The 24,016-nt window shown below is 43.4% G+C and overlaps 1 protein-coding gene across 2 annotated transcripts; it reads left to right on the forward strand.

Moving 5' to 3' along the window:
* The first annotated feature begins 538 nt into the window (after positions 1-538).
* LOC133341805 (mitochondrial adenyl nucleotide antiporter SLC25A24-like) lies at positions 539-22,832 on the forward strand. 2 transcript variants are annotated; one of them, XM_061550552.1, is made up of 11 exons: positions 539-712; positions 2,204-2,460; positions 7,496-7,622; positions 9,344-9,431; positions 13,307-13,418; positions 15,146-15,304; positions 17,093-17,245; positions 17,729-17,836; positions 18,463-18,630; positions 20,493-20,643; positions 21,574-22,832. In XM_061550552.1, exons 2-11 carry the CDS (start codon positions 2,230-2,232, stop codon positions 21,756-21,758), a joined length of 1,482 nt encoding a protein of 493 aa, XP_061406536.1. In that variant the 5' UTR covers positions 539-712; positions 2,204-2,229; the 3' UTR covers positions 21,759-22,832. The 2 variants fall into 2 exon arrangements, with proteins under 2 accessions (XP_061406536.1, XP_061406535.1); XM_061550551.1 differs by having other exon boundaries at positions 657-799.
* Positions 22,833-24,016: the final 1,184 nt, after the last annotated feature.

Genomic DNA, 24,016 nt, shown 5'->3' on the forward strand with positions numbered 1-24,016 from the left:
CGGAATCATCAGTATCACCATCAGTGTTACATTTCCTTGTGTTGAAGCTTAAGAAATGGGTCCTTAGGCGAAACGTAAACGTCATTAAAACGACGTGGTATGCTTTGATGTTATCTGCCTTGAGAAAATTTCTCAACAGCTGAAATGGCCTTTACTCGGGAAATGAAACTTCAGCATTTCTACTGTAGATTTCTCCAATCGCGTGCAGTATTTCAGTTATGAATTGTGTACATCTGGTACTGTATTGGCAAATTGTCTGTAATTTGATAAGGACTTCAATTCCCCCTCTTTATACTTTCTCAATGCCCCCTCTGGGGGGGTGAGAGATTACACACGAAGTATTTGCACGTCTGGGTGTGGCAAAGCCTCCCTTGCAGGCGTGGCTGCAAATGCCAAACTCGGGCACAACGCCACCAAAGGCGTTACATGGCTTTGCCATTGGCTTTCCACGAACCATTGACGTCCCCTATTGAAAGACCCCTCCTCCAAGTCCCTCTCTCTCTCTCTCGAGAAAGAGTACAACCCCCTTCCTGCAACACAGCAACACCGCTCTCTGCAATTGGCGAAGACGACACTGCAGTGGTGGTTTGCTGAGTATGCAGGAGAGTGGTTGGCTTTCGTCTGCTGCTTCTTTGCGTTGTGTCATCGGGAGGACGGCGGAACCACACCGACCACTGCCTGCCTCGTTGGTGCATATTTCTTAGGGGCGTTGGTGAGCGTGCCGCTTTGTCAATGGGCTTATCTGCTTGGGGTTGTTTTTTATTGTTGCTGTCGTTGTTTCTCCCGCGTTCGTAGCACTGTAAGTAAGCCACCTGCACAGTTTAGCGGAGCGCAACTTTCTGGGAATCTTTGGTCGGGTTGTGTTGCGGTCGTGGTGTAAGTGGAGTGGCTTGAGCAAGCCGCTGGTGGATTAAGATCAGCACCCAGTGGGTTTAGAGCAGAACCCAGTGGGTTAAGATCATAACCAGTGGGTTTAAGAGCAGCATCAGTGGGTTAAGATCATCACCAGTGGGTTTAGATCAGCACGCAGTGGGTTAAGATCGTCATCAGTGGGCTTAAGATCATCACCCAGTGGGTTTAGAGCAGCACCCAGTGGGTTTAAGAGCAGCATCAGTGGGTTTAAGATCAGCACATTTGGGTTTAAGAGCAGCATCAGTGGGTTTAAGATCATCACCAGTGGGTTAAGATCAGCACCCAGTGGATTAAGATCATCACCAGTGAGTTTAAGATCAGCACGCAGTGGCTTGAGCAGCATTAGTGGGTTAAGATCATCATCGGTGAGTTTAAGATCAGCACCAGTGGGTTAAGAGCAGCATCAGTGGGTTTAAGAGCAAAATCAGTGGGTTTAAGAGCGGCATCAGTGGGTTTAAGATCAGTGCCAGTGGGTTTAGAGCAGCATCAGTGGGTTTAAGAGCAACATCAGTGGGTTTAAGAGCAACATCAGTGGGTTTAAGAGCAGAATCAGTGGGTTTAAGAGCGGCATCAGTGGGTTTAAGATCAGTGCCAGTGGGTTTAGAGCAGCATCAGTGGGTTTAGAGCAGCATCAGTGGGTTTAAGAGCAACATCAGTGGGTTTAAGAGCAGAATCAGTGGGTTTAAGAGCGGCATCAGTGGGTTTAAGAGCAGAATCAGTGGGTTTAAGAGCGGCATCAGTGGGTTTAAGAGCAACATCAGTGGGTTTAAGAGCAGAATCAGTGGGTTTAAGAGCGGCATCAGTGGGTTTAAGAGCAACATCAGTGGGGTTAAGAGCGGCATCAGTGGGTTTAAGATCAGTGCCAGTGGGTTTAAGATCAGCATCAGTGGGTTTAAGAGCAGCAGCAGCAGAGCAGTGATCACACGTAGCCACAGCAGTAACTGTGTGCAATCCCCAGCCAACAAGGGGTGAGAAGGGTGACATTTCAAATCCTTGCGAAAAAGTAAAGGAAACTGTTTGTCAGCGCTCGCTTATTTTGGCTGTCACGCAGTTGGCAACAATAACACCACCGCCCGTCCCTTGGTCCCTCTTTGGAGTGTTTATATATATTTTTTAAAGAATTATCGGTGCAGTATTTGTAAGCTCAGACATAGCAAAAGAGTGCATTCTCTTCTGCAGTACAAGTTAAAGCAGATAGGAAAGTATATATATTTTTTCTGCTCCAGACATTTTGCAAAGGGGCCCTTGCCTCGTTTTATACTTTGCAATTTTTTGGTTTTTCTTCCCGTAGAGATTGAAATCGTACAAGTTTCGAGAATGGCCAGCCTATTCTCCTTCGCGAGCTGCTGGGTTCGAGCCCTCCTGCCCCGGGCCGCGTGTGAGCCAAGCCCCGCGCCTGGAGAAGGGGATGGTCGCGAAGCGTCGCATGAGAAGAAGATGTCTGAGCTCTTCGAAAAGCTGGACACTAACAAGGATGGACGGGTAGATATTTCCGAACTTCGAGAGGGCCTCAAGACCATGGGCTACACTGGAACGGGTGCGGCCAAGGTAATGGAAATATGTCTTCAAGCCCAGCGGTTGTGTCTCTAGTTCGTACGGAGTTGCTTGCTCTTAAGTGTTAACGCTTTATAAACAGTTTAACACGTAGGCTTTCGCGACCAATATTATTCATAATCAACGTTTTTGGGTTAAGATCGCGTTATTTATAAATGTTTGTCTTTTGTCAACGTGACACTTTTTTACTGATTGGCCGTGTCGGGTGGTGGAGGGTTACGACACATTTATAAATAACGCGATCTAAACCCAAAAACGTTGATTATGGCTTTATAAACAGATCTCGGAACAACTCTTTTTTTATTCTCACCACAGCCTTGGGACATTGTGCGTCGGTGTCACGGCCCAATTAGCCGCACTTTAAAAGTCTTTTTCTGCAAATGTCTGGCAGGGTCTATTCCACATTCACGTGGTTTTGTTTGCCAAAATTGAGTTGGTCTCAGTAAAGATGTCCTGCGCAAGACTGACTTGATGTCTGTTGTGACAAGTTACGTTAACAATGAGCACTGTTGTCACAGTGGTGGCAAGAAAATTATTTTTGACTATTATTATTTTAACCTTATTTTACAAATGTTAAGTTTTATAGAATTAAATAGAGGTCCCAAGACGTCTGGACCACCCTGTACACAGATATGCTGCTGGTCTTATTGCAAAGTACAGTACAATATGTTCTCCTGATACAGCTGGCTTGAAGCGTCGTGTGTTAGTTATTGATTCCATGGCCAAGGAGCTGGCAAGCATCTTGAGTTTTTCACTGCTTGAAGCATTTTTGAGGCTTTGCCAGCGTTGGGTAAAGTTTCAGCTCCACCCCGCACACACGACGTCGTAGGGCAGCAGTGGAGTGGAACGTGCAACAAACCATGTGTGTGTCAGTAGCATCCGTTTATGTACATTTTTTCATTGGAGTTTGTGGCCACGACTAGATGTCGAGATTAAAGACATTCTGGATCGGGTTCATTATGTAATAATTAACTTATCCAGGAAAGCCACACAAAATGGCAGCACTCTAGTTTTGGCAGGAAGATTCGGTACAGTAGTTGTTTTTTAAGATGTTTTGAGCCATTTAATGAGTTTATTTTACATTTGCGTGGAAACCGGAGCACCCGGATGAAAACCCACGCGCTTGAGGGAGCAACGCTCTATACCCGTACAGATGGAAGCGGATGGCGATTAGGCCACTTGCTGTACTGCCTTCTGGCGAGCCAGGGTTATGGCACCTCGAGTGGAATCCACCAACCCTTGCTACCTCCACAGCGCTGGATGACTGTACAGGCGTACACCTACCAAAACCAATACCTACCATTCGCAACCCAGTGATGGTGACATCGCCACGGCGCCCGTGCCAGGCCAGGTGCACTTTGAGGCCACGTGAAGTGTCAAAGGCTCGCTGACAGGTCACGAGACAGACCCAGCAGGTGCCATAGGTGGGCTGACTGAGATAACCTGTGGATGCACCAGCTGCACCCCCTACTGCGCAAACTTGCTGCAATTTATCCGCCCGGCGCTCCGCTCGTTGTTGTGAGCGTCGCTCCTCTACCCTCCGTTGTTGTTGGCGGGCGACTGCCTCCAATTGCTCAGTAGCGTCTTTCACGAGCCACTTCCAACCACTGCCCGATGAACACACATCTACTTCATATCCATGGGACAGCCAACTCGAGTCGACTTGAGTTGACTTAATTCCTCCAGAATTTCAAGTTCAAGTTCAAGTTCATTTATTAGGTATAGCCCTGTGAGCCATTCAGCTCTTGAATCGGGTGCAACCGCAACAAACAAAAAACAAAAACATGAACAAAAAAAACATCTTAAAGTGAATATGTGACTAAGTGCAAACAGAAAATCCAAGAAAAGACAGCAAAAATATTGCAGAAAAAACACCGTACACCAACGCTGTGTGCAAAAATGCCAGTGGGATGCAAGTCAAACAACAACAACAACCACAAGACAACTTAGATTAAGGCCATCAGTCTAACTCTGTACTACAACAACACAAACATGGCTAAACCAATACACTTTTCGAAATCACCAAAATAAAGCCATGAAGGCAATGAAAAAGCAATCATAGGAATTGACGGAATTTTCACAATAAATGGCATAAACAACATGTACTACCAAAACCCTGCAGCCATAGCTGGCTGCATGAGTCACTCCACAACAGCAGGAGCATCAATCGGAGTATTGTAATTTTTCAATGCACCTTTAAGATCAGCACACTAAATCAAAACACAGGTCATACTTTGTAGCGATCATCCGGAGCGAAACATTTTATTTTAGGTCACTGAATAGCACTGGCAGCTAGGGGTGTACAACTCCTCTAAAGCAGTTTTGAGTGAAGATCTCATAGGTAGTGACTCAAGTTTCAATTTATTTGCAACAGCATTCCAGACCCTGGGGGCATCAATAGCAAAGGCCCTTCCTCCAGTATATGTACGGCAATAGGGAATATTAAGCTGGTAAATGAGTGTAGACCTTAGGTCAAATTTGTTCTTTGAAACAGAGACGAGATCCAGCAGGTAATCTGCAGATTTTTTTGCAAGTACATCATGAATAAATAAGATCTGGTGCACAAGCCGTCGAACATTCAGAGATGTTAAGTTTGACCCAATGTAGAGATCACAGTGGTGAGTCCTATATGGGCAGTTCAATGCAAATCTTAAGGCCGAGTGATACATTGAGTCAAGCTTCTTCAGTACAGTACTTGGGGCTGATTTATACACAATGTCACAGTAATCAAGTAGAGGCAGTACGGTAGCTTTAATCAATTCCAAACGGAACATAGGAGGGAAGCAGTGCTTGTGTCGATATAGAAAACCAATTTTAATTTTGTCTTTTTCCCAATATAATCAATGTGATCTTCAAAATTCAGTTTTGAATCCAGGATGACCCCAAGATACTTATAGATCTTGACTTGCTCTATTTGATCATTATTTAAGGTATGTAATTGGGGAAAAATAACTTCCCGCTTTAGTGTGAGATGGGGAGATGGGCAGGTCTTTCTCAGAAATACTTACGAATAAGACTTTCCTACAAACACTCGTAAAATATCAAGACCGTATGGGCTGGTAGGCTGGTTTTTAGATGACATTTACAACGTACAACCTTCAATATTTTGATTCAGCTAAAATTTAAAGATGTAGGCTTGTCAGGACAGCCATGGAGTGAAGCAAAACGGGCCCAGATAATTTGGGTTACCGCCTGAAGTCGTTAACGTGTCTAGTCGACGCAAACTGTGTAAACGAGCTGCTGGGAATGCATCTCGAGTTATACCTGGAGTTGTATGGCTCTTGACATCTGGGTACAGCGTCTACAAAACTGCAACACACAAGTCCCGCGTTTAGCCTCTAATAAGGGGGAATGTTGGAGTTTACTCGCATCCTAAAACTGGCAAAACCAGTTACAGTTTCAAAAGATAAAGACCACACCCTGGTTGTGCCCCTAAACCCCACTTGCGTTTTCATCTGGAAACCATAACTTGTGCTTAATGCAGTATACTTGAGTAACAAACAACCCTGTGATGCAAAGTACAATGATTCAACATGCTTCCAAATCTGCGTGTTTACTCAAGCCAAACTCCCCACAGATTCCACTCCTGCAGATGTTGAAGCTGTAAAAGATATACTGCAGTATTTGTCATTTAATTAACTCTAAATATGGACGGGCATTTTGAATGAGTTTCAACTTCATGGTGATGCCAAGGTACAGCAACTGCTGGGGTCTGTGCTGTCTGCTTGCCTGGTGACTATCAATCATCAAGGACCGCACAGCCAATGTATGGCAGTAAAGCATGGTCACGTGCCATCTATGGTGGCAGCACTTGCGTGTATTGGTTTATTTGTGCAAGCTATTTCTACTTTTGCCTGTTACTTGCAGGTTATCGCACTGGCCTTTGGACGTGAATTGTTTTAGCAGGGCATTAGTCATGGATGTGTGCAAACCACATACATTGGAAGAGCAGTATATTATATGGAACCTGATGTCACGGTTCAAAAGACAACCTGGGAGATGTTTGCATTGGTGGAATACATTTGGGTCAAGTTTATAATCGGTAAACACTTCCAGCAACAAAAAAACGGATGGCCTGGGGGTGTTTCATAGCACTATCTTCAGGTGTGTTCAGTACAAATAAATCAGCGAGCAGTTCTGGAACCATTAATAATGTTGTGGTGTAGTGCACAGCCCTTGTTGTCAATCCACTGCTCGTTGAAGGGCCTTCCCACAGGACATATGCTAATACTTCTTCACCACGCCGGTTCGTGAGGGTAGAAAGAATAGACGTCGGGCATATAAGGACAGTAAACTCATGAATTTAGCTGCACTGACCTATGCTACTCGCCACATATCTCTGCAGCATATAGCACCTGTTGTCCCTGGTGGTAATCCATCCAAGCACTGTCTCATCTCAGCCTTGCGGAGCATCTGAGATATTTGATCGAGCACATTCTGGGCGCTTTGGTCATAGGTGGAACTCATAAGTTGTAGAAGAATGCAGTTTTCAAGTCAAGACCAATTCAGACCTTATTGGTCACGCCGTGCCCTTATAAATCTCAACGTTCATCCTACAAAGTCCCATCATAAGGGAGAAACACAAAAAAATAGACAAAACAAATATTTACCCATATTGAAAGGCTGTAAGCCATATGGACCTGCACTTAATTTCCCTGTACAAGAATACAGGGTAAATCGTATGGGTTGACGGGTATGCATCGTCCAACTAGTCGATACCATTACAGTGTTTACATTTAGATTTAAAGCTTTTGTGACTGCAGAGATTCATCTTCTTGGTTCTTTCGGTAAAGTCACGTAGAAGGGAAATAATAAAATAATAAAAATAAAACATTAAACAATTCTCACGACGTTTCGGCCACAACGCAAGCAGCCGTCCTCAGGTGAAGAAACGTCGTGAGAATTGTTTTATTATGTTTTATTTTTATTATTTTCCTTCTACGTGACTTTACCGAAAACCAAGAAGATGAGTGTTTACATTTCAGGTTAATTACACGACTGTGGGCTTGTGCTGTTCACTGGAGTGCAGGAAATCTTCAAGATCTCCGACAAAGACCAGGATGGGCAACTGGACTTCGAGGAGTTTGTGAAATACCTGCGGGACCACGAGAAGAAGCTGAAACTTGTCTTCAAGAGCCTCGATAAAAACAATGATGGTAACAGCCCTGAATCACCACGACAAGCGTGCACTGGCATGTGTCACAGTTTGTTTGGCAGTCAAACATGTACGCTGATGGGAAGGCGCAAGCTGGATAAATGAAACACGATGGCAATTATAATATACTCTTAATTATAAAAGGGCACATGGCATGTATATGTACAGCCCTTTGTAAATCCACTGCTTAATGAGGGCCCATTCCACGCCGTGTGAGTCATGGGGGTTGTTTGACCATATTTCACCACTCTTGCCAGTGCAGATTGGTGAAGGCGGGGAACATAGATGTGGGAGCACTGAAGTACAATACAATAGTAGAGATTTAGTACAGTATTGTAAATCTATATAGCACATGTAAGGGTCATATATTGGCACAGTAACCTAGTTGTCCCTACAGTTGATGATAATATTATTTTTCTGTCGGCTATCTTGTCATGAGATGGAGAAAAAAACATTTGTAACTCTTACAGCTAGCAATGTGTACCCCCTTGTGGTCGTGAAATTCCCTGCAATATCACGTCAGAACCACAGTCGGGCACTTCTGAAGTCACTTCAATAGGGCGTCTCTATCGACATTAATGGCACACGTTTTACTTGTCGAGCAAAGAAGCTTTCACGTGCCATGCCAAACCAAACCAAAGCTTTTAATTTGAAAGCCTACAATAAACTAGATAAAGTGGAAATTAAATTCACTACAGGCACTGGTGATGGACTGAGACCATACATTTTCTATACTTGAGAATCCAGTTGGTGACAGATTATTCAAAATCAAGGATTTGCCTCAGTGTTATGAGATACCCTGGCCACCTCAAAAATAGGCATCTTAAAATCATCACATTTTGTACAATGTCTGTTTAATATAATTTGAGTATCTTATTTATAGATAACCATTATCAGTTATGTTAGGGGTAGTGTGGTGGTTAGCGCATTGTGCTGTGAACCCGTCAACCTGAGTTTTGATTCCTGACCATGGCTAACATCTGTGGTGAGCGATATCCGAACCGGTCCCGGGTGCCGAATCTCCCAAACCCACCGCTTTACCAACCCGCACAGACCAGCATGGTGAAGTATGGTCGAACAACCTCCATGACCGTCATGGCATAGGGACAGTGGCATAGCTATAGATTATACAAGCTATGCAATTGTACTGCAACCCACAGGCCAAAAGGGCCCAGGTTCTGGGCTAACAAGAGAGGGGAAATTGAACAGAGGGTCGCATTTCATTCCTTGTACCAGGGTCCATGCCAACCATGCTTCACCACTGCATGGGGAGGCCAACATCCAGCAAAGGGTCTGAACCTGTGTGTCACTATGATTTGATACGGAAGACACTGAGAAACTGCTTGTATATGCTGGTGCTGTGTTTGTTGTGTGGAGAGCGTTGTGCAGCAGTTAGCTCGCTGTGCTACGAACCCGGCGACCTGTGTTCAATTCCCGCTCGTGGCCAACACCAGTGACAATTATTTGAACCAGTTTTTGGCCTCCCCCAGGTCGACTTGCCATTAAATGAGCGCCTGGTGCGGTGTGTAAACATCGCCACTAGGGAGACAAAGGCGGCCGGGCATGGTGCTGTCCACCCACTCTGTCGTGTGCCGTGTCAGCCTTGATAGGTGCTCGATAACAGTACCTGCCCCAACAATCTGTTCGGACTACACGGGAGAGATCCTGGTCTTTGTGTGTTTGTAGTTAAGTTGTTTTGTTCTAACGTTGAGTCCACGGCAGGACGCATCGATGCCGCCGAGATCGTGCAATCGCTCCAAAGTCTGGGAGTCGAGATCAGCCTCTCGCAGGCTGAGAAAGTCCTCAGGAGGTAAGACAATTATTTTGTGAGTAGTTGTCCAGAAGCGTTATGCATTATCTCTCTGCTGCATATAACAGCATTGCATAATCAGATTGAACATTAGACACATTTTCTGCACCATATAAATATGTTAGCTCGAGTGTTATTTTTTTGTGAGCTGACATTTCAATAGTACAGGAATACATCTTCTTGGTTCTTTCGGTAAAGTCACGTAGAAGGGAAGTAATAAAATAATAAAAATAAAACATAATAAAATAATATAATATATTTTTATTATTTTATTACTTCCCTTCTACGTAACTTTACCGAAAGAACCAAGAAGATGAATCCCTGTAGTCACGAAAGCTTTAAATCGAAAAGTACAGGAATATTTGTAAAAGTGTTTCTATGTAAATGAACTGTGAAGCTATCGCCCACTCGCCGAGTTGCCACGCGTGGAAGCGGCACATCCCCGGTGTCGTCTTGTTGCGGCGGCAAGCGCGCGCGTGCATGCGCCCAAAGTTTCGTGTGCCCCTCTTGCGTCTCATTTTCTCTGCCACGTCAAATGGGGGGACCCCGAGTGATTTGTGTAACATCCGTCAATGTGCGTCTGTCTCTCTCTGACCGTAATCGCTTGGTTCGGCACGTGCGGAGTTCGCTAGAATTTCCACGGTTTTCCACTTAACGTGTCTCTGACAATCTCTCTCATTTAGTACCTTCAACTACAGTGCCGAGGTCTACTTCCCTGTACATATCAAATACCATGGTACTCATTTTCAACAGCATAAATGACTCCGATGTCAGTTGCGACCCAGTTTAGCTTACGTAAAACATGATTGAATATTCTTCTGGACAAATTGCAGGAGCTGTTTTTATATAGCTACTACATACAAACATTTGTATTCTTATAATTACCAGATAAAAAGCAGTTTGAAAACAGTCTAGTGTTGTTACGTAACATTAAATGTTAAATGATCTAAACACGATTACTTTCTCCCTGTTTAAAATAACAGTGCATTCCACTTTTTAAAAAAGTTTTAAATAGCTTCTAAGATAACGTTATTCATTCTGTACAGTTTCCTTCAGTGCAGCCTGATGTAATCAATGAATAGTTCTGTTATCATTACCCAACATATGGCTACACACACCACTCCCTACGTATTAACATTAACGTCACGATACTCATATATTTAGCATAATTATTTGTATGTTTATAATAAATTAAGCCAAAGTACCATGACTACTAAGTTTTGAATAGCAGGGCATATCCCATTGATAACTTGACGAATAAAATTAACATATATATATATAACCTGATTAACCTAATAGTACACACTTCCAGTAACAATAACAACACGTTTTAATTGTAACCTAATCCTTTGTTCTATAATCCTCATTCACAACCTCTTATTTTAAAATTGACAAGCTTCTATGTAAATCATTGTCAACGCTTAAGTCTTTTCTTATTTTGCGCTGTGATCTTACCAACGTATCTGTGGGTTTTATTTTAGCCCTTTCAAACATTCCCTTTTCGATTGTCTTTAAATACTTGTTTCATTCTTTCCTCCTTGCCTTCACTAATCCGGCAGAATCAGGATGGGGAAAATGTTTGGCACAATCAATTTGTAAGTAGTTGGCATGCCCTTCTTGTGCATATAGCTGCTCTATACAACTGAAATGAATATACAGTTCCCGCATTAAATTTCACGATGCAAGCTGAGTATGCGCCGGCTTCAACATGGCCAACAAAGTCTTTGTAGTAGTTTCATCGGCAATGTGTATACATACGTACGTACACACACACATATTTAGGTCCATGAATATTACACGGTATATATTGAAGCGACCTCCACCCCAGTCAGCCAACCGTTCTGCTGTTGTAGGCGTTCTTTGCCATTCTCCATCCTTCCACTTGGTGGTAGCAAACGTGTTGGATATCATTCTTGTGATTGTGACATTCCTTCATTGTCCAGAATTCACAAGTTGTCTCAAAATGCTCATGACATCAGTGAAATGACAATAACAAGGCCAGTTATTCACCCACGAAAGCCTCGCCGAGTCTCGAGGGCGTGGCTTCGATCGTGAGAAAAATTAACGCAAGCGGAGAAAGCGTCCGCTTAATAAGGAGATGACATCTTCTTGGTTCTTTCGGTAAAGTCACGTAGAAGGGAAATAATAAAATAATAAAAATAAAACATAATAAAATAATTATATTTTTATTACTTTATTATTTCCCTTCTCCGTGACTTTACCGAAAGAACCAAGAAGATGAATCCCTGCAGTCACGAAAGCTTTACATCGAAGGAGATGACACTCGGCACTGTCATCGTTCAGGCCAGTTCACAGCTCCATGAAGTCAACACCTGCCACGTGCTGGTGTTCACCCATCGAAGTGGTGATCTGGCTCAAGCCTGCTTGGCTTCTGAGATCTGACGCGGTCGGCTGCATTTTGAGTGATTTTGTCTTCGGCAAGTACTGTGCTGAAATGTAATGGATAAACAAATTAATTCTAATTGGCAGTAGTTTCCAAGTACAAGTTCAAATACAAATCACCACATTCATCGTTCATGCTACCCTTATATCAGAAATGTTATACTCTGGTAGGTTTTACATGAAAGACAATGACCAATATACTCTGAAGGGGACACTCCCATATGTATTATTCTACTCTGACGAATGGTATTCACCTAAGGCATTAGCCCTCCTATTTTTTTCTCCCACTCTAAATCAGTCTTAGTGACGAGCGTGGTGAGTTTTTACTTATTTGTGCTTGAACGTAGCCGATACAACATTACTGGACATCTGTGCAAAAAAGCTCAATATCTCGACGGATTTCTCCAATACAAATAAATATTTTCATTCAGATTTTTATTTTTAAAGAAAACAAATATTAAACTATTTAAAGCCTTGTCATTCTTTTTTTTTCTCTAACTGCACACTCTTTCTACATTTGAATGACCTGATTAATAGTGTCAAAATAACCTTTTCCCTCGATTGGTGCTACAGCATTTAAACACGCTCCCCCCATTGATCTAAGAAAAACAATGTCACTGCCCTAAACCACTTCTACGGTATTATCTACCTGACAACATAGAAAATAATCGAATGCTTATTGATTGAAACCCATTGGATATGTGTGTGTGCTGAAACACCTGCACCAGCTCATTTGGCTAACTGAAATAGAATTGAGGGTAATCCCTGGGTGTTCAAGAGGTGACTGGTCACACATGGACATGTCGTGTTCTTCAGTCTATTGTCGCCATCGGCATGCTTCATCGCAGCGTTCCATTGCTTAAAGAGAACAGGACGTTCGTTTTAAATAATGGTGCTATTCATTGCTTGAAGGCATGCAAGGCTGTCCATTCCCAAAATGATAGCCAATTTCACCTTCAGACTGAGAATGTAGCGCCGTAATAAACGACGAGGTGTTAAAATAAACACAGCATGTGTTGACCATTATTTACAATAAAGAATTTGGCCACAATATGTTCTTTTCAATGTTCTTGCATGTCTGCAAGTGTAGGAAATACATTGTGCGCGTCTTCACGCGTAGCTGTTTGTCAAAGCATTGATAAACGAGGGCCTTCCCGTGCGGGGTGGGTCATTGGGGTTATTTGACCATAGTTCACCACGCTGGTCGTTGCGGGTTGAAGGTGGGGGAGCATCGCCGTTGGAACATGATACAGCGCAACAATGGATTTCGCTGCCCGGCCCTCTGCTGACAATGTAGCCCTCTGCAGAAATTACAATATTCGCAAGATGCATTACATTCAGTCTAAAGGTGAAATGTGCATCTCGGGATATCTTGCGATTTTGTCATTTTAGAGCACCGTCGTGCATTGCCGTCGAAGAATATGATATGGTGCTTGCTCAGAGTAATGTGCCACCCTCCCTGCTGGTTACAGCATGGACAAGGATGGCACGATGACCATAGACTGGAGTGAGTGGAGGGATTACCACCTCCTGCACCCGGCAGCGAACATCCGTGAAATCATCCTCTACTGGAAACACTCCACTGTGAGTGCGGCCTTCCGGCGTGGGTCGTCGTGAAGCCGTTCGCGATGACATGTGCAATTAATGGATTTTTTTTAGATTTGTACTTATTTAGTCTTGCATTTCCTGGGCTGTCCAATGTGAGTTTGAAGCATTGTTGCTAATCATATTTTTGAGCTGCATTGGTGCAGAAAAACATGCTGAAATGACATTGCAGTGACGTCAGTAGTGTGCTAAAATTACACGTCGCCTGACCATGACTTTTTAACTCTTTCGTCTCATTAATGATGTATTAAACTCCTGTTCAGATACCCCTGCCTACATATGGGTCTACAAGGTAATTTCTGTTGTTTTTTTATTTTCATATATACGTAAGGAAATATTCCATTTTATTTTTATTATTTTATTACTTCCCTTCTACGTGACTTTACCGAAAGAACCAAGAAGATTAAAAAATCCAGTTTGTGAAATTTTGCAAAGATCTCATTATTTTCCAAGGAACTGTTGGATAGTAGGTGCACAGGGCAGATTGTGCCAAGAGGCTTGGCTCTGTCCAATTTCGACAGCGACACACTTTGTACGTACAGGAAACGCAATGTAACGGCGGTTGAGCACAATGTTACAGACTACCGCGTTTCATGTCATACTATGTCAGTATCTGTAAAATCTAATGGGACTACATCTCATCAGACAAGCCATGACATTTATGTTATTTAGGAAAGCTGCCTTAGGCGCGTTACTATAGATTGTGAAATTGAGAAGAACGTGAGCCAGAGTATTGACGATGACTTTCACCTGCAAAGACGGCTTGGTCACTAATCTGCAGAATCAGATTCTTGATTTAGACTGGATGAATTCAATGAGCTATGCAGCTCTTTTTCACAGATGTCCAGTAGGGGGGAGGGTCAGCAAGCTACAACAATAAACAATACAAAAATACAACATCCAACCTTCTTACAAGGGCTCATTAGTAAAAGTGCAAATTGCGAACAGGAGTGACTTCTCTGGCACAGAATTGGCTCGGTGTGCCTGCGGTCTCGCGTGTCTATTAATGTACAGTGGTTTGAGTTAAGGCGATTAGCAAACGAAAGCGCATTACTGCGAGCATAAAATTCGGTGTCTGTCCTGAGAAGAGCCGCTGTACTCTGGCGGCAACAGCAACGGAATGTGACGGTGCAGGTGCGCGGCAGCTGCAGTGGTGCGGTGTCTCTACTGCTGCATGCGCAGCACTGCGATCCGCATTCGTCCGTGCCGAATGGGAGTCCTTGTGTTTGAAGAGGCAGGCGTAGAGGAAGGGTTTATTGACTGCACGCATTACGGAGATTCGAAAACGGTGGGCTCGTTGTTGACGTTATCATTGCTTCCTTCCTGAGTTTGCTATGGACTGCTGATAAGACACTACGAAGATAAGAAAAGTGCAACTGTAATATTTAAACGGTAACATTTCATGAAGGCCTCGATTATTTTGTGACTTCTTTAGACGTCACATTTCGATTTAAAGTTTTCATGACTGCAGGAATTCATCTTCTTGGTTCTTTCGGTAAAGTTACATAGAAGGGAAGTAATAAAATAATAAAAATAAAACATAATAAAATAATTCTCACGACGTTTCGGCCACAACGCAAGCAGCCGTCCTCAGGTCTTTAGACGTGTTGAAACTCGACTGTATTCCCGTTTGACGGTGTTCACGGATGCCCACCGGCATGGACGCCCACGAACACTCTGTCCCCTCTTTCTCTTTTTGTGCACAGATCTTCGATGTGGGGGACAGTCTGACGGTGCCCGACGAGTTCACGGAGGAGGAGCGCAAGTCGGGCATGTGGCTACGCCAGCTGATGGCCGGGGGGGCGGCCGGCGCCGTGTCCAGGACCGGCACCGCCCCCCTCGACCGCATGAAAGTGTTCATGCAGGTACCGTGTTGTTGTGCTTGCAGTACATAATGAGCCTGGACACCTTCATGCGGGCACTGTCCTGTGGTACATGCCATCTACGGCTGCAGGGATTTAGCCCGTTGTCGATTTGATGCATTGCATCGATAAGGTGGTTTGATGGTTAAATACCATCGTTTTTTTCCCTCTTTATAGCCAATATAATTGGCTTATGTTTACAATTTGTTATTGATGTACGTATGCTGAACTTCTTTCATGCCGTACGTAGCCAACCGTGCTAATCGGAGTTGCGGGGGAAGGACAAGAAACTAAACACGAAAATCAGTTCTGTCTTTAGTTAGTTGTTCTTCCCGCGCACATTGATGTAATTAAGTACACCAGTGCATAATACTAAGTCCTGCACCTTAATTTGGTTGCATACGTTGGTGACCAAAATGCAGTCACTGCACATCAGTCTGCAGTGTTCCCTGGGGTTTCCTTCCCGGCATATTGTATAGCCTGAGAGATGAGCACAGCCTTTGTGTGTGCCTAGTATTTCTGGAATATCACATTTGTACCTGATAATTTCATTTTTCTTGTGGTACGTAGTGTCTGTTTTGTACTGTGTTTTGTGCATTGTCTCTCCTGTGCTCTATTTTGCCTTGTTCCCACTATATTTTTGTTTTCATCTGTACCGTATTGGGCACTGTCACATGTTGTACTTTTGTGTTGTCTTTTTGTACTACCTCATCTGTACTATACTCTTTTGTCTTTCATATTTCTGTATCGTATTATCTCATCTTGTTCTGTCTCCATCGCAATGCCTGTCTCCCTGTCCCGCGTTGGTCTCTGGATTAATATAAGAGTAGCATATCTAAGCACATCACTGATGAATAATTGTATAATCAAAAATAATCTATTCTTGGGCAAACATTTCAACCCATTTTCATTTGGATCAAGAGTCCTTGTGCAATTGTAGCGACTGAGGAACGGCACGGGACTTTAGCCAAAACAAGCGTTTAATTACAGCCAACAGAAATACTATAATGCAAACTTTGTAACATGGCTTATTTACGTATTTATACCCCCTTAGCTGCATACCCAAACCCCTAATGTTATCTCATCGCTCACACTCAATCCGTCTTGGGTCTCCTCGAGCAGCTACTTCCTCTGCTACTCTGCACACTTCTCTACCCAGAAGGCACACCTGCTCTGCTGCACTGCTCGCATATAACCCGAGCAGATACATCTCCTCTGCTTCTCTCCGCTAGCTGGCAGGCAACCTTGACACTGCACGATGATGGCTGTCTGACCCAGATGAAAGCCAAGCTACAGGCTCTCCTGTCACTTTCATCCATTTCACCTAACCCCGCCTTATCAAAAACTACCAAGCCCCACCCTGACTTTGCACTCACTGCTCCCTTAAAAAGTTCATTGCCCTACCCAACAGCAAAACACTTTGCATCATTTGTACTCTCAATGCACGTGCACTCGCCGTCTCGTTAACTTCTTAACCATGGTAACCCTCAAGCGCAACATTCAGTTGTTCTATCCATGCCTGACCAACCCTTCGTAATAAAACTCCCTTTGCTATTCAGCTATTATAATACTTAAATTTCCCATCTGAGGAGGGGTCACTACACAATAATGCGTCGATGCATCGTTTCCGGCCCGGGTACAATTTGTGCAAAGCCCAGCGCGCCGTACGATCTAAAACGTTTGTGCCGTGTTATCGTGGCTATAATTCGCAGCAAGGGCATCTCCTTTGCGTGTCGATCATAGCCTGCCTCCAGTTTGACAGTTGCAGTGGCGTCGCGTTTGTCTTCGCAGGTGCACGGGTCAAAATCCAACAACATCAGCATCCTGACGGGCTTCAAGCAGATGATCAAGGAGGGCGGCATCGCGTCGTTGTGGCGAGGAAACGGGGTGAACGTCATCAAAATCGCTCCGGAGACTGCCATCAAGTTCATGGCTTATGAGCAGGTGTGATGGCGGAGAGTTAATAGGAGTGGAAGAAAGCCCTCTCTGGTGCCTTTTCAGATTTAAGCTCCGGTGACATAATGAAGCAAAGTGACAGGAAGAGTGCCGCACAAAACCTGACATGGCTCAATTAATGGTGCTGAAATGATTTTCTCCCAGAAGGCCGTGCGGCTGGTGGTTTGTGTTAGAAATACTTTGAGGTTTTTACGTTGAAAGATGGTTAATTTAAATAAACATTCTATATTTATGTTGGTAAAGCAAAATAACAGGAGGCACATAACCTGACATGGCATAATTAAGACCTCCTCACATTTAAATCCTAATTGATGCCATTTTGTTATTATTGATGATGTATTTGTTATTATTAGTCATCATCTCACCACCTACTCTAATGCAATTGCATTGTTTAGTCATTGTCTTATCGATACAATACTATGTCGTGTCAGCGATAAAAATTTGCTTTTTGATTTACTTTGTTCTGCTCAGATAAAGAAGTTCATCGGAAGTAATAATGTGAGTCTGGGCATCCATGAGCGCTTCATGGCAGGATCTCTTGCTGGAGCCACAGCTCAGACCATCATCTACCCGATGGAGGTGAGCACTTATCTATGCTGCCGACAAAGTAACCACAACATCAATAATCAATTACGCAACGGTCATAGCCACGGCACTTTAAGAGAAAATGGGATGATGGTGCGCAATTGAAGAAAGTTCATATCGAAGAGACGGTCTTAACATACGCACAAAATAACCGGCGAGGAATAGATACTGTCCAAAATTATAGGTATGCAAAGGTTATGCTTCCTCAATGCTTTCTAAGGTTGATGCTAATGCATTAGCCTTCTGTTGTCAGTCTACAACTGAGGTCACAATACATCTCGCAAATGTAAAAATAGTATGAAGTTGTGTGTTGCTATTCATCGACGTACCCTCCACAAGACTGGTCGCATTGATCAAAGAGTTACTCAAAACTTGCTGATTAAAAAAGCAGCGCTGAAAGCAGTCCACTCCGATTGTCAAGGCAATGACATCTCACGTCATGCGTTCGCCTCGGCTCTCTACGACATCATCATGTTCGACGTCGTCTGATTGTGCAGCTCGTAACGTAACGTTGCCGTGTTTAACACTTCCCAGGAGGACCGCGTATTTGAAAGCGTCACAGAATCCAAGCATACGCGTCACGTTCCTTTTATTTCGCATTTTTGTTTTTTGCTCTGCAGGTCATGAAGACGAGGCTGACGCTCCGCAAGACGGGGCAGTACTCGGGCATGATGGACTGCGCCAAGAAGATCTTCATGAAGGAGGGGGTGATCGCCTTCTACAAGGGCTATGTGCCTAACATCATTGGGATCATCCCCTATGCAGGAATAGACCTGGCCATCTACGAGGTCAGTGCAGATTGCAACACTTCCTGTCCGCCATTGCCTGACTGACCCACAAAGGATGGGCTAAATGCGCGTAGATAGATGTAGTTGTAGCATTGGAAATGATGCTAATCTGGCTGTGACGATCCCACCTGATGACGGAGACTTGTGTTGCCTCCGAAACGTCGTGATTTTCATTGTTTTATTTTTATTAATTTTTATTTCATTTTTTACCTACGTGACTTTACCGAAAGAACTAAGAGTATAGCTTAATGTATATTTCCACATGTGTCTGTACCCCTTGTTCATAAATATTGTATATAATATTTAACATTTGAATGTATTATGCTTAATTGTAATGCATTTTAGTAAAATTGTGTTCTACACGTGTGTGTTATACCATGTGTGTTGTGGGGAACGGTACGAACCTGGCGTCCCGGGTTCGATTCCCGCTCACGGCAAACACCAGTGTCGATTATCTAAACTGGTCCTGGGTCTCCCCTAGGTCGACTCAGCCTCAAATGAGTACCTGGTGCGGAGTGTCGACATCCCACTAGGGAGACAAAGGGGGCCGGGCGTGGTGCTGGCCACCCACTCCCTCGTGTACCGTTCCGGCCTTCATAGGTGCTCGCTAATAGCACTTGCCCCTACAGTCTGTTAAGGTTATACGGGGGATCTTTGTTATGTCTGTGATCAAATAACCCAGAATGCACCCGATATTGTCACATCTCGGAATCCGATTTGGTCTGCTAAGTCGGGTTTAGCCTGGATAATGCTTGGATGGGTGAACATAATTTATTGTTACCCAGTGCCTGAGCACAATCCCAGAGGGCCCAATATGTCAGATATCCAGCGGCAAACGAGCGCTCTAAAAGTTGTAATCGATGAAGATGAACACGTGTCTTGAAGTGAGCGAGGTTAATAAGCGCTTGGGATAAGAGATGGTTGTGGAGGGAGTTCCAAAGTCGGGCAGTGCAAGAGAAGCAGAACGAGAGAAGTGTTTTGACCTGCAGTATTTAAAACGCATGTCATTTGGTGACGCTCCTAGGCAGCGGTGCGCAAATGACAACAAAAACAACTCGGCACATTCATCAATAAGACTGCCTTTGAAAATAATAATTACATAACAGGCGACATTTCACACGGTGGCCCTTGTTCACAGCACCGACGGGTCAGACAAGTGTCTCCACCTTTCTGGCCTCTGTATATCATAGTATACAGATTCTTATTAAGGCAGTGTTGTTGACAAACGTGTTGCGTTTGCAGTATGATAAATAAAGAGGTTGTTCCTGGCTGTGTGGCTACGTTGTTGGCAGTAAGAGGACAGTACAATAATATATATGACTCCCGCCTTCACAAACCCACACTGTAGAGCGTGGAGAAGTCTGGTCAACTAAACGTAATTTTACCGCTTTATTACCACTCATCTCGTGTTGCCAGATAAAAGGGTAAAAAAACAATTATCATATTTTGCTACTGGCAAAGGAGGTTCCAATGGTGTAAATGCTTACCCCGAGCTATCATATTCTGATGGTGCATTGTCTTTGAGTTGTGCGCCTTTTGGCGTCATCTTGTCCAACACCATGTGAGACTAGGCTCTAAGAAAAGCTGTCTCGGGTGTGGACCAATCAATTTCAAGGACAGTTCATACATTAACAGAGTTGTGTTTTTTGTTTGCATTCTAACCGCAGGTATTGTGGTCAATGCAAACATGACTCCTTGTAACAAAAGGTGTCAGTTTTGTTGCCAGGTAAAAGGGTAAAAAAACAATTACTATTATCCTCTCGTCTAGCTTCATGATTAGTGTTCTGCCTTGGCGGACTTAATGGTAGTTTGTTACATCGTAAAAATTCTACGCTTGTGTTTTTTTTCTCTTGCTCTTAAAGACGCTGAAAAACACGTGGCTGACTAAGTACGCCAAAGACACGGCGGACCCCGGCATCCTGGTCCTGCTGGCGTGCGGCACTGTGTCCAGTTCCTGCGGGCAGGTGGCCAGCTACCCACTCGCGCTGATCCGCACGCGCATGCAGGCGCAAGGTACGACGACAAGCGTCACCCCGGCACCCTCGAGCCTCGCCGCTTTCATTTAGCCAGTTCTAGTTGGCAGGCAGGGACGAGTGTTTACACTGGTTTCAGCTGTATTGCAGTGTATAGATATCACGTTGATCTTGTTTTTGAGAGATTCTAGATTTGAAGTTTTCGTGACTGCAAGGATTCATACTCTTAGGTTTTTTCGGTAAAGTCACGTAGGTAAAAATAAATAATAGGCTCTTTTAGCCCCGCCCACCCCCCCAACACGTCCCATTCATTGGCTACCACATTCAGATAAGCCCCTCCCCCCTCCTCCCCCCTTAACTTGTATTTAAGAGCTTGTATCTTGGAATTTTGCCTCACTTGATACAGTAAATCTAGCTGTGACGGTCCCACCTGATGACCGAGACTTGTGTTGCCTCCGAAACGTCGTGATTTATAATTGTATTTTTATTATTAATATTTTATTATTTATTTTTACCTACGTGACTTTACCGAAAAAACCTAAGAGTTTGTTTGAGAGATGTTGCAGTGTCGCCCCCGACTGCATGGTCAGTCAACACTGAGATTCTTGCCACGCACGGCTTGGTGTGTCTCTGTTCTGAGCTGATGGCAAAATTAAACTTTAATTGAGTCGTCAGATCTCTTGGCGCCACAGATTGTTTTTTAAAATCACTGTATTGTGGAATTTACACACGTGTGATAACATTGGTAAAAAATCATACATTTAAATTAATACATGTATTTTGATTATTTTGCCTTTGATGTTAAAGCAATGTAGTGCTGGAGGTGTTGAGTGTTTATCAGCAGAACCAGGGAATCCTGAACCAAGAGGTACACAGGCCGCCCACTCGGCCAATCCATGCTCGAATGAGAAAGGGCGATTGAACGATTAAATACGATGCCTCATTATTACCCTGTGCCACCACCTCACAGCGTCAATGGAGGGAGGACCGCAGCTATCCATGGTGGGGCTGTTCCGGAACATCGTGAAGAACGATGGCCCGCTAGGGCTGTACCGTGGCATCGCGCCTAACTTCATGAAGGTGATCCCAGCCGTCAGCATCAGCTACGTCGTCTACGAGAACTTAAAACGGGTGTTGGGAGTCACTTCGCGATAATGACAACTTCACGACTGCCAGTGATGGAGGGGGGGGAGGCCATGAAATATCGAAGGGCCCCGACTCTTCACCTCTCTGCCAAACTTGTCTTCCGTCTTTTCTGTTGTTCGTTGTGTTGGCCGTTGGCTACAAGCTACAACTTGCAGATGAGAAGCAATGAACGCCGTTGTGCGGCTGGATGGAGTTTGGTCGGATGCTTTGTTCAGGGAAATTCGACTTGAGTCACTTGGGTGACAATGGGAGGGCAAGTGCAGCTTGTGTGAGGTGTAATGGCAATTGTTTTGTTTGTTGAGGGGTGTGGTGTTTTGTGTTCCCAACAGTAGCAATCTTTCTTCTGCTTTCCTAACAGCACTGAGATCTGTCCCGACAAGTTGAAGAGCAAACTGTCGATTTCGTTACATGTCCTATTGCTTTTGTGAGGTGATTGATAAAGGTTTACCAAAGCAATTTCAGCCACTTTAAGGTTGTTGCTAATGAGTTGCTGATTTTGTTGTTAAGTTTTTTTTTTACAATATATTCAAAGTTTTTTTATTATGTTGTTTTTGTTACACTAGTAACATGCTGGTGATGGGAAATATTGGTGGGAAAAAAGCATATATATAATTCTGTCTAAAGCTCTGAAGTTATTGGCAAAGTTTGAAAAGATGGTTTAATGGTCAACTGCTGTGTACAGAAACTTCTGTTATCAGTTGTTCACAAGGCCTTTCCAAATTCGTGCATCACATTAATAACCTTTTGGAGATTTACACATCAAAAACTCATGAGTTTTTTAACATAGCTAAATGCAATTTAAAGGTGGTTTATCTTTGTGCAGACATGTGAATTTATTATAAACACTTGGTCAAGACATTGTTTTAATGAAAATATGCATACTTAAAATGCACACTGGCCCCAAAGTAAACATGCATACACGTCCTAATAAGCTCAGAAACTCGTGTAATATTTTGACATCTCTTGGTGATTTCGTTTTTTAAATTTCTTCTGCGAATTAAACTTTTTAAAAGTTCCTGTTTGTTCATTGATAAAAGTTGATAAAACAATGTGGAAATAAATGAGTTAATGTTTTGTATTGTATGCCTGTGTTGACAACTCGTTTGTTTTTGCACACTTGCTGAGCACGGGTCCGTAGGCCCCAAAACGTTGAGCTGCTAGCAGCTGACAACCCTATCAAAATTGCAATGGGCAAGAGTTAACGCATTTCTTGAATTGACCAGGGTTACAAGAACTGTTGAAGAGTTGACCACGGGAGAAAATTGCAAAGTGTGTGGAGCAGGGCGAGGGAAGAAGCGAAAAGATGTTGTGACCTGCCGTGTATGGTGGTTTAAAAAAAATGGACGGTTTGAATGAAACAAACTGTCGAATTGCCATATTATTATTCTTTTGTTCTTTCGGTAAAGTCACGTAGGTATAAAATAAAATAAATCACGACGTTTCGGGCGCAACACAAGCGTCCGTTATTATGCTTTCCCACCTAATTTTATTTTCTACCCACGTGACTTTACCAAAATAACCAAAGAGTATGGATTCCTGCAGTCACGAAAGATTCAAATCAAGATTGCCATATTATTGTTTAGGCCACCAACTCAAAAAGTTTCAAATATTGCCAGTCCAAAGTTCAGAGCTAAAGAGTTGGTAGGTGGCTTAGAAAACGCTGAGGGTGTTATACATGCCATCTTCCTGCTGTTTGTGAGCAGATCTTTGAGTTGTTTATTCAATTTGTTTTTTCAGCCTGCATGCATTTTGCCTGTTGTTATGGGGTTTCTCATTATTTACAGAAAGTGTTTGATTTAAATGTAAATGTACATAGCCAAACAGTGTGTTTTCTTTATTGTCCTGTGCATGTCTGTGTACTCTTTACGTCTTCAATGAGCAACAATTATCCACTTAGTGTGCCATATATGAATGTTTACAGATTACATCTATTGTTAGGGCTTCAAAATGTGCTTATTACCAATTGCTAAATATGCCACGTGACATTGGACACGCAGTGCTGTTATATACCTCGTTTTCTTTTTTCTTCACTTCACATCTTATCTTTTCAAAATTGACATGCAGCACACATTGACGCTTCTCCAGTTTTATCATGATTACTATTTGTACGCATTTTCTTACGTTTTCAGACACTTAAGATGCTGCAGTTTGCTATTAACCATTCGAGTAGCACGATTGGCTACACACGGTATGAAGGAAGTTCTACATTGAGGTAAAGCGTTGGAGAGTTGGCATTGTGACACAGCTAACGAGACAGTTTTGCCAAA

This window comes from Lethenteron reissneri, chromosome 12, assembly GCF_015708825.2.
Source record: "Lethenteron reissneri isolate LAM-NWPU_2019-01 chromosome 12, ASM1570882v1, whole genome shotgun sequence".
NCBI classification, from domain to species: Eukaryota; Metazoa; Chordata; class Hyperoartia; order Petromyzontiformes; family Petromyzontidae; genus Lethenteron; species Lethenteron reissneri.